Genomic DNA, 11617 nt, shown 5'->3' with positions numbered 1-11617 from the left:
AAATAAAGAGCAAACTACGAGGTAGCTACAGTTCAAATTTGACCCGCTTCCAGCTGAATCGACGAAAATTTGTCTTTTTCACGAGAGGTAGATCAAACCTTTTTACACCCAACCATTTGGTCAATTGTGCATTAAATTTGTTCTAGTATTTTAGAAAATTAATTTGGTAAAAATTTGTAATAAATATATGATAGGTCCTTCACAAAAGAACTCATTTTGGACACACGATAAATGAAAAAATGAATTAAAAGAAGTCATTTCTCATAACTCTTTATAAAAATATTTGTCTTATTTCAATTTGTGATTATTCCTGAAAACTAAATTCAAATTTGCTGACACAATGCGAAGTTTTTTTTTTCAATTTTCCAGGTCATAATAAAATAGCTAACATGATTTAGCACCTTACTTTTAGTCGATTACGACCAATTTAAATGGTCAAAATATCATACCTGTATAATGCGTTTTGATTTGTCCAAAGGCCTCTCACGCGGATCGTGGATAATCACCGTCGGATGCTCCTGGATCCAACGGCCCGCACGTCACCCTTCTCACCCACATCCCGCACTCCTCCTCTCGCACCCTTCTCTCCCTCGCACTGACGCCCCTCTCTCCTCTCCCTCACTCCGATCTGATCTGAATCCACCGCCGCCCACCGTCGCCCACCCCCACCGCCGCCCACTCTCGCCCACCCCCTCCGCCGCCCACCCCCGCCGTCGACGACCCTCACCATCGAGCCCACGCCCCGACCCGCGCCCTCTAGTACTCGCCCGCAACCCTCACCCGTGGCTAGGGTTTCGGCCGCCACCCCTAACTTCGTTGGGATCTGCCAAATCCGGCGACGGCGAGGCCAGAGGTGGCCGGATCTGGCACCGGTAAGCACCTCCCCTCCTTATTCGCGCACTATCTCCTCCTCACCTCACCTCGTCTTGTGTTCCCTTTCGGCAGGTCCACATGGTTGTGGATGGGACGACGACGATGGCAGGAGGGGCGAACCTCCATGGGACGGGTCACCACCAAGGAGATGGAGCTCCTTCTCCATCCAATTTGGCAATCTCCGGCCGCCTCCTCCAGATCCTCGCCGACCACGGGCCCCTCACCGTCAGCAACACCTGGAATCATGCCAAGGTACCCTCCTCGACCCACTCGGCTGTCCGTGCGTGTGTCAACAACCCCTAGCTCTTAAGCTCCATGTATTGCTGCGACTTTGTTCGTCCATGGCCGGCCAGTAGATGCGGTGGTATTAAGAGCTGATGGAAATGGTGCCCGGAAGCGAGTAGTACAGATTGGCCTCTGCCTGTACTTCGTTCTTTGATCAGATGATGCTTAGACCAGGAAGATTGTAGCTTCTGCCCTCTTTTTAGTGCCTTAGCTTCTTGCATTTGGGGAGCAAATAAAGTGATAGTTTTACCCTTCTTCGCGCCTAGCCGTACTCTTGTATGTCAATACCAGCTAGTCTGTTACAGACTAGTGTCCTGTGATTAGATGCAATATGGTGTACGTTCAACTCAATGATTTCAGCCTGAGTATTTTGGTGCTAGTAGGAATTTTCTACAATTAGGATTGTATATCAGGCATCTTTTAGTCTGTTGTCACCGAATAAGCTGAATGTGTATGCTATGACAGACACCTGGTGGTGAGGTAAACAATTGATTCTTGTTCATGCCACTTCTTTTTTAGATGCTCAATGTGGTTACTACATCACTTTGTTATGCTATTTATTCAAAGTGTATGTATTCAATGTCCTCCTGGACATGCAGTTAGTCTGTATCTGTCTTAGCAAAGACACAAGAGAAGACTGTTACAATGATAGTATGTGCTACATTTGATCCCGGGTTGTATAACATATCTGTTACTGCAGGTCACCCATCCTCAAGAAGCAGAAGGAGGGACGTATCTAGCTGGCCATCAAGGGCCTGCTCTGCTCCTCTTCTTCCTTGACCATCGGTACCACCACGTTCCCGGGCTTCCAAGGTGCGCCAGCACACCACCGCCATGCCTCCTTTGCTCTTCGGGCTCGGACCAATCGCTCGACCCTTCAGGTACGCACGTCTCCTGCTATTATCTCAACCCTGTGAGTGCCAACTTGCCTCTTGCCTACCAAGAGTGTTGACTGAATTGCTTCTAATACATGTACGTGTGTGTTTGTGTGCAGCACAAGCCCTGCAGCAGCCGACGTGGGTTCAGGTGTCCCCTCCCCTGATGGCTATAAATCTACCATGCTCTGCTAATTCTATGCAAGCACTGTTAGGCGTTCGTTTGTATTTGCAAATTAGCAGCAGCTTGCAGAATATGTGCCGTCCAAAGCGTTGCCTTAATACAATATGCGTATCATTAGCTGGTATCCATATGGAGATAGTTTAGCAGAGGAAGAGATAAACACCTATGTTTCTTGGTCCGTGAAATTGCATTGGAGAGATGGGTCTATTATATATAGGCGATACATTACACTAGTTGAATTTGACCACGCACCAACTCCAACAAGTGATACGTGCATGCTAATTGTTATTAGCTTCAAAACCTAGTAAATGCCTTCTTGCACTAGGTACACCCCTGAATTTTTGTCCTTTACAACCTGATCAATGTACAACCTGTTTGCTTGAAAGTAATTTTAGTTGATATTTTGATGGAGCGCTAAGACTGCGTGGAACAGTAGTTTTTATTATCTAAAACTACCGCCGTGTGATTATGCAGGTGCCTAGTTTGTTTTTATTAGTTTTTATTATATAAAGTACCTCCCTCGAACATTAGTTTGTCACCTTGTTTCCACTGATACGCAGGATATTGTGTGCTGCTTATGCTTTTCTGATCGACAGTATCAGGCAGTAACACATTAATCAGTCTCGGTTACTTGAAATCAAATCCATGATTTTGTTATGTACTGTTTGCTCACAGTTAAGTATAAGTTAACCTTTCATGCTAAGGCAAACCTGAGAACAGTTGCTTGTGAGAACCAACTGGAGTTCTTAGATATATCCAAGTGAAGATGTACTGTTACCCATGGTCTTGTTCCTTTACCCATGGTCTTGTTTGTCCTGCAGGTTAGTGAGCAGCATCAGGAGGAGGAGCTCAAGCACGACCACCAAGAGGCACCACCGCAGCAGCAGGTAGCACGTCCATCTCCACCTCCCTCTCCCTCTGCTCCCAAACCTTTTTATTAGAATATATTGAGTAAATTCTGTCAACTTTTGTGTCAGTAAGAACAAAAACTAATTATCTAAGGTCCTTTTATTATTACGTATATATGACATTGCTACTGGATTGCCTAGTGCCCCTGTTCATGGTGGGCTAAACTTGTATTTGCTCCTGCTGCTGCATTTTGATGATCATGAGTGTGATGCATTTTGATGATCTCCTTGTACCAGATGAGTCCGTTGATGAAGCGGCAGCGTCTCCTCTAGAGGGTGACGGTGGTGGTGGCGCCTATGTGTGGCTTTGACTACAACCTCCTCTCAAGTGAGTCCTTCTCCTACCTCTAGCTCCATCTCCGAGCTGCTGTAATACCATGCTCTGTTTCATGGCCGTGGCTTATTTAGTCTGTGCTTGCTATGCCTTGTGTATTGGAGCCTAATTAGCTTCTATTAGGGGATAATCTACTGGTTATACCAAGATTTTACATGAAATTTTGTTCTGCTTATTCTGCTAAGGTTGTTTGCAATGGTTATACATATGTTACACAATTTTTGCTGCTGGCTAATGAGCTTTAGAGATGGTAAGATGGTTCTGCACTCTCAGGATCATCTTATGACAAACAATCAATTTTTGGTGTGCTCAAATTTTTAATTTTAGTGATAAGGAAATATCCCACCTAGTTTGCTGGCTCTCTCACTTGAGTTGGTTTAATAGTAGTGGCCTCCTGACTTGTACTTAGTTGGGTAGGTGTTGGCTGGGAGCAAAACTTTATATGCATGGATAATGGACTTGCACTAAATGGACACAAATAAAGGAGTTGAGTATTAAGTGAACTTGTTCTAACTAGAAACAATTTCTGTATGGTGTACATAAATATCGAGTTGATAGCTGATATGTAGCAAATATAGCTGCGCGTAACTTCTTTACTTGGTTCCTCTTTTACAGGAGCTCCAGGCCCAAGAAAGTTGGAAGTGCAAAGACATGAAGAAAAGCGCGAAGCCGTGAAGTGCTACTCAGCAAAGAGTTGTCTGTTCTAGTTGACTGTAATATTGTAATAGCTGGTATACCTAGGTTGTAATAGTCTACAGAAATTGTAGTACACTAATATAGTGTCATTTGACGAGTTTCACATGTTCTCTTGTTTGGAATATTTGATTATGAATGTGATTTGTTTGTGTGTGAGATGGGAACCTGACCAGTGCAACCCACTTATGAAATAATATGACTAGTTCATAACTTTCTTATGTGTGGGATCAATATATGAGATTAACATGACTAGTGGGACCAGCTCCAAAATATATTTTCCAAAAATATATAATCAATAGACTGTAAAAGGCCAAAGCCAAGAGATAAAAAGGCTGAAATATTGGGCTTGGCCCATGTAGCCCAATAGAATTCATAGGAATGATAATAATAATAAAAGGCCGAATTGTTGGGCTAGGCCCATGTAGAAAACCGAATTGGACCGGGCTGAATCTTGTGCCACATCAGCTTGCCACGCTGGTTGCCTACATGGCCTGGGGAGGTTGCTAGTGACCAAAACGCCACAGTAGACATATTTTGGTCATAAACGTCTTCGACCATTCCAGAAGAAAGGTCGCTATAGTTAGTTTATGACCGCCAGCTTTTGACCTTCTGTTTTTGGTCACAAAAAGGTCGCAAATGAAAAACCACGACCTTTCAGTGACCAATAGTGGTGGTCACAAGTTGACATATTTCTTGTAGTGCCTATTTCTCTCCGGTGCCATCCTAGATCTCGGGACGAGATCCTCTTGTAGTGGTGGAGTGTTGTGACGCCCCAGACCGGCGCTCCAGATGCCTTCCATGGTTTACGAGATTCGTTGTGTGATTTGTTTTTGCTTGTTGCATTCATCATTGCATCATGTCATCATGCCATCATTTCTTTAATCTTTCCAACTCAACTAAATAAATTGCATGGATTTATTATCCATTGAAATCGAGGGAATTCACATGGTGAAATTCTCTTTAAAACATACCAAAGTCTCCTACTATTATTAGGGAGCTATAATAAATATTCCACTATTTTGGAGTTCACCTTAACACACTTGCAATTTAATTCTCATGCCCATTCTATCTCAAGTTCTTCCTCAAACTTTCCCACCAATTCTTGTCACTTCTTATCGAGGCTCCTCTAAAACCTCATCAATTCTGGACTTTCCTCACCCACTTTCTAACCAAACCCATTTGAATTAAATTCAAATGAGTTTGAATCTTAAACCTTGCAATCTTGGCCATTCCTATTTTCTCGGAACAAGCACATTTTTGTGAGTCCGGGAAAATTATGCACGTGCGTAAATTCTTTTCCGAACCCCCTCTTTCTTTTTCTTCTCTTTAATGGTCTTTCGGTTAAAGTTTAAGAATGAGAGAGAGAGAGAGAGCTTGCGCCCGCCGGCCCTCTGGGCCTCCCAACCATCCGCACCGGCCCATCGAGGCCACCAGCGTCCAGGCCGGCCCAACCTCCCCTTCCAACCCTAACTTTCTCTCGATCTCTTTCCTCCCTCCAGTAGCGTCGCCACCTCTCTCTCGATCTCTTTCATCTCTCCTGTGCACTGCCAGAGAGAGAACCGCAATGCTTCATGCCAGATCCCCACTCCATCCTCTTCTCAATCGGCAGAAGCTCTCGACCTCAACCTCCTCCCTCTTGCCCCTCTGAAGCCTCCCTGTGCACCTCAGCCTCCTTCGCTGGATGCCATGGCCGCCGCCGCTGTGCTCCCAGCCTCCGGCAGCTGCTGCTGCGGTCCGGCGCCCCTGCTTCTCCTTCGTCACTGGCGAGCCGCGCCGTCCTTCACGAGTAGCCGAGGCCCCGGTCCTCTCCGCCGCGTCCTCCCTCTCATCCGTGTCCGCCTTGTCGCAAGGGAGCGCGGGCCCCTGTGCCCTTCCACGTCGTCCCAGCCTCGCGGGAGCCACCGCTGCCGACGTCCAGTGAGACGCCTTGTCGCGGGACCTTGTCGTCCTACGCCTTTGCTTCGTCATCACTGCTAGGGCCGCCCCATCTCCCGATCTGGACGGGATCCGGCAAGCACACCTCACTCCAACCACCATAATCTGCATCCAGCAGCTGGCCGCCTCCAGCCCTCGCTCGCGACCGCACCAAGTCCAGCAAGGCGTCGCCCGTACACGTTGAACACCCTGAGTCCCTGCATCGCACCCCTGTTTCGGTTAACGCCAAGTCCAAGGGTCACCAAACAGGGAATAACGCCAAGTACCAGGTCAACGAGGACCGCCAAGTTCGTCTTCCGCCATCTCCGAAATCGCCAAGTACCACGATGCAAAGTACCCCTTCGAAACGCCAAGGTGGATCGCTACCGTTGATGAGGTTCTGATAAGATCGTCAAGTGAACGACTACTTCCACGACGATAAGAGAACAACTACCATCGACGTGCATTTTGCCAAGTACCACAACCGTCGACCCTTGAAGACTTCATGGACGTCAAGTTCCTCGCTGTGACCCCGAACATCTACTGAAACTTGTGCGACTAAGAACATGAACGACTACCATCGCCAAGATCACTAGTACCACTACCATCGCCGAGGACCGATAGTACCACTACTGTAGCGACCTGACCTCAAACGGTCCAATCTCTGTGCTCCAGTGTCATCCCTGGATCAGTAATGCTGACACCACACAGTACTTGAAGGATTTATAACATAGTAGCAATCACACACTTATTACAACGAGTGTCTCAAAAGAGAACTTATTACCATAAATATGGCTTAAGGCCATCTAATAACGATAACAACGGAAGGCTTGGAAGATAAGTGAGTCCATCAACTCCAACGACATCACTGAGTATAGAACCACGACCTAAGGCACCTTACTCGTCGTCTGAAAAGTCTGCAACATGAACGTTCCAGCCCGAAATGGGTCAGCACATGGAATATGCTGGCAAAGTAACACATAGAGAACAATGAAAGAGTAATGCTATACTACATGCATATTTGGCTCGTGGAAAGCTCTATGGTTACAGTTTTGCGTAAAGCCAAATTTTCCCTACTGCAAAGGAATAAATTTGATTTAACATGGAAAGAGTAGTTGCTAAACATTGAGAGTGTAGACACCCTCTCAATCCCAATTAAACATCATCATTAAAAACCCAACAATATTAATTAGAGTAACATGATGAGATTCACATGATAACCCAAGTACTAGATACTCAAGTTGTCCATAACCGGGGACACGGCTAACCATGATTAGTTTATATACACTCTGCAGAGGTTTGCACACTTTTCCCCACAAGACTCGATCTCCTCCGTTGGGATTCTCGCACTACATGGTGTTTGAGAAACGGATGACCGAGACATAGTCTTTCAGAAGTGCTTGCACCTTACGATCGGGTAGACCGTTACACCTACTTTCCCCTACATCTGCTAGTCTACCACTTTAAGAGTTCGCACGACTTAATCAACTATGCTAGAGCCCATAGTAGCTTGTGGCTGCACACGGAAGTTTCTAGTATGAATAATCTCATGATGCCTTTGAGCCTGGGTGGCGGTCCAAAAGAAAAACAGGCAATCGCTGGAATACCCTGGTGCCTCAATCCACCCAGATGTGTGTTTAAGTTGCCACCTTAGATAAACCATTAATTTAACAATCTCACATCTGTCATGGATACACTCACCCAATTCACGTCTACTAGCATAGCATGGCAATAAGCAAATGTAGAAGTAACTCCCAGGGTTTGATAAAGAAACAGGTAATAGGTACTACCTCATCTACTTCCCCAAACCCACAATTTAATTAGATCCTAATCATGCAATGTGTGAGGATTGATCTAATGCAATAAAACTAGGTAGTAGGAGGTATGATCAAAGTGTTACTTGCCTTGCTGATGATCCGCGAAACCTAGCAATTCGAAGTAGCAAGCGGCGCACTCCGGGTACTCTATCGCAAACAAACAAGCATACAATAAGTACTCAACTAATGCACAGGTAAAACTCAAAGAAGAGATCTAACCAGAAAGTTCAACTTAAGAACTCCGGTTGGCAAAAAAAATCAAATTGAACGAAGCAACCAAAGACAAACGGCGAAAGAAACAAACTTCGTTTACTACTCTGAATCTAGATCAAATTTTACAGAGGCAAAAACTTGTTTGAGTTGGTTAAACGGAAAGAGGGTTTCGAGACGTAACTCCAGGCGCTTGAATCGCCTGATCCCGATAAACGAGCGAAAAGTTATACTACATCAAAAATCGGATCAGGAATCGCGATCAGAAATAATCGCGGATTAATTCGAGAAAAAGAAAAACGACGAACAAATTAACGAACGAACGTTCGTTATCCGGATCTAAACGATGAACGCGTTCGTTAAAACGAACGAACGAGTGAACACTCGCTAATTAACCTAAACCAAAAAACCGATCTAATAAAAAAACGGAAACTAAAAAAAACCGAACGAAAACCGGCGAAAACCAACGGTTTTCAAAAAAAACTGGAGGCGGCGGTCAACCTCGGCGGGCGGGTCCGCCGGCGGCGGCAACGGCAGCGTCGGCGCGGCGCGGCGCGGCGGCGGCGGCTTGGGCCTGGGCGCGGCGCGGGCTAGGGTTTGGGGGCGTGGCGGCTTGGGGCTAAAAGCGGCCCGGGGCGGCGCTATATAAAGGGCCCGGCCGGAGGAGTCCCGGCCGATCCCGGCCCGAAGTCGATTCGTTTTTTTAATAATTACGCGCAGAAAAACAAACGAAAGAAGTACTAAACGGACTCCAAAAATCCCGAAATAAAATTTCCCCGGCTTCTAAAATCAAGGCACTTAGGATGAACATTTATTTGGGGCCTAAATGCAATTTTGAAAAACGCGCATTTTTCCTAAATTCAAATAAAAGCAAAATAAAATCTTATTTGATTTTATTATTAAGTCCTCAATATTTCTTTATTTTTGGAAAGTCATTTTATTCCCTCTCTCATATTTTTGTGATAGAAATAATTGAAGATAAAATAAATAAAATCAAATGATCCTATTTTCTAAATTTGAGAAAACTCAAATATGAAAATAACGAAATCCCCAACTCTCTCTGAGGGTCCTTGAGTTGCGTGAAATTTCTAGGATCAACCAAAATGTAATAAAATATGATATGCAATGATGATCTAATGTATAACATTCCAAATTCAAAATTTTGGATGTTACAAACCTACCCCCCTTAAGATGAATCTCGCCCTCGAGATTCGGGTTGGCTAGAAAATATGTGAGGGTGGTCCTTCAGCAGATCTTCCTCTCGCTCCCAGGTGGCTTCATCCTCGGTGTGGTGGCTCCGCTGAACTTTGCAAAACTTGATAACCTTGCTGCGGGTGACTCGGCTGGCCTACTCAAGAATCTTGACTGGTTTCTCCTCATAAGTCAAATCACTGTGCAACTGAATCGCTTCGAGCGACACTGTATCTCTCAGTGGTATATCAGCCATCTCTGCGTGGCACTTCTTTAACTGGGAAACGTGGAATACATCGTGAACTCCTGACAATCCTTCGGGCAATTCCAACTTGTAGGCTATTTCTCCCATACGCTCAAAAACCTTGTACGGTCCTACAAAACGTGGCGCTAACTTTCCCTTAACTCCAAAGCGCTTAACTCCTCGAAGTGGAGATACCCGAAGATAAACTCGTTCTCCGACTTTGTAAACTGTCTCCTTGCGTTTCGAATCTACGGAGCTCTTCTGCTTGGATTGGGCTACCTTGAGCCTATTGTGAATCAATTTCACCTTCTGTTCAGACTCCTTAATCAAATCTGGCCCAAACAACTGGGGTGTCCAACTTCATCCCACGACAATGGGGTCCTACACCTTCTTCCGTACAAAGCTTCAAAAGGTGCCATCTTCAAACTAGATTGATAACTATTGTTGTAAGATAACTCCGCATATGGTAAATTGTCGTCCCAAATAGATCCGTAATCTAGCGCACAAGCTCTCAGCATATCCTCCAAAATCTGATTGACTCTCTCGGTCTGGCCATCTGTCTGTGGATGAAAAGCTGTACTGAACTCTAGCCTGGTACCCAAAGTTTCGTGCAACTTATTCCAGAACTTTGAGGTAAACTGGGTTCCTCTATCTGATACAATGCTCCTCGGAACTCCATGCAGACATACGATCCTGGTCATGTATATCTTTGCCAACTTAGCACTAGTGTAGGTAGTCTTCACTGGGATGAAATGAGCTACCTTTGTCAAACGATCGACTACAACCCAAATCGAGTCATAGCCTGAACGAGTTCTGGGTAATCCCGTAATAAAATCCATGCCTAACTTATCCCATTTCCATTCGGGTATTGGCAATGGCTGTAACAATCCTGCTGGCTTCTGATGCTCTGCCTTTACTCTCTGACATACATCACAAACTGCTACATACTCCGGAATAACCTTCTTCATTCCGGTCCACCAGAAGGTATCCTTCAAATCCAAATACATCTTGGTATTTCCTGGGTGAATCGAATATGGTGAATCATGGGCTTCCTGGAGAATTAACTTCCTGATCTCCGGGTCATTGGGCACATAAACACGGTCTTCAAACCATAGGGTATCGTGCTCATCCTCACGAAATCCTTTAACTTTTCCTTTGCTCATCTTCTCCTTTATAGAGGCAACCTCCTTGTCAGTCTTCTGAGCTTCTCTGATCTTATCCATCAAAGTAGACTGAATCTCCAATGCTGCTACATAGCCTCTCGGGACTATCTCCAAACATAGCTCACGAAGGTCCTCGGCTAACTCCTTCGGTAATTCTCCCGTCATTAGTGTGTTGACTTGGCTTTTACAGCTCAGCGCGTCAGCTACTACGTTAGCCTTTCCAGGATGGTAATGCAATCTCATATCATAATCCTTGATGAGCTCCAACCATCTCCTTTGCCTGAGATTCAACTCCTTCTGCGTGAAAATATACTTCAAACTCTTGTGATCCGTGTACACCTCACAATGGTTTCCAATGAGAAAATGTCTCCAAGTCTTTAATGCATGCACTACGGCTACTAACTCCAAATCATGCATGGCATAATTCAACTCATGAGGCTTAAGCTGTCGTGACGCATATGAAACAACTCTTCCTTCCTGCATAAGCACTGCTCCAAGTCCTCGACGTGAAGCGTCGCAATACACCTCATAATCCTAGTTCTGATCCGGCAGAATCAACACTGGTGATGTAACCAAACGATCTTCAACTCCTGGAAACTGGCCTCACATTCCTCAGTCCATATGAACTTGGTATCCTTCTTCAACAACTCTGCCATAGGATTTGCAATCTTCGAGAAATTTTCAATGAATCTCTGGTAGTATCCTGCGAGTCCAAGAAAACTCCGGATCTCTCCAACTGTTGTTGGGACTTCCCAATTCATCACAGTGTCAACCTTGGTGGGATCTACTGCTATACCTTCTCTAGATATAACGTGTCCGAGGAATCCAACTTCCTTCAACCAAAATTCACATTTGCTAAACTTGGCATATAACTGATGTTCTCTGAGCTTCTCAAGTACCAAACACAAATGCTCCTTATGCTC

General features: G+C 45.1%; 1 protein-coding gene across 1 annotated transcript; it reads left to right on the top strand.

Moving 5' to 3' along the window:
- Positions 1-951: 951 nt before the first annotated feature.
- LOC147984848 (uncharacterized) lies at positions 952-3398 on the top strand. The gene is made up of 5 exons (XM_087539810.1): positions 952-1125; positions 1859-2039; positions 2153-2184; positions 3039-3104; positions 3363-3398. Exons 1-5 carry the CDS (start codon positions 952-954, stop codon positions 3396-3398), a joined length of 489 nt encoding a protein of 162 aa, XP_087395936.1.
- The last annotated feature ends 8219 nt before the right edge of the window (positions 3399-11617 follow it).

This window comes from Triticum urartu, chromosome 2A (assembly GCF_056163025.1).
Source record: "Triticum urartu cultivar PI428250 chromosome 2A, HENAU_Tu73, whole genome shotgun sequence".
Taxonomy (NCBI): Eukaryota; Viridiplantae; Streptophyta; class Magnoliopsida; order Poales; family Poaceae; genus Triticum; species Triticum urartu.
This window is presented reverse-complemented; position numbering and strand designations above follow the sequence as displayed.

Bases quoted from the DNA above. Each gene is read 5' to 3' on its own strand.
- LOC147984848 (XM_087539810.1), top strand. From the start codon at position 952: ATGGTTGTGGATGGGACGACGACGATGGCAGGAGGGGCGAACCTCCAT. The intron at 1,126-1,858 runs GTACCCTCCTCG...CTGTTACTGCAG, and splicing joins ACACCTGGAATCATGCCAAG to GTCACCCATCCTCAAGAAGC. The intron at 2,040-2,152 runs GTACGCACGTCT...GTTTGTGTGCAG, and splicing joins CCAATCGCTCGACCCTTCAG to CACAAGCCCTGCAGCAGCCG.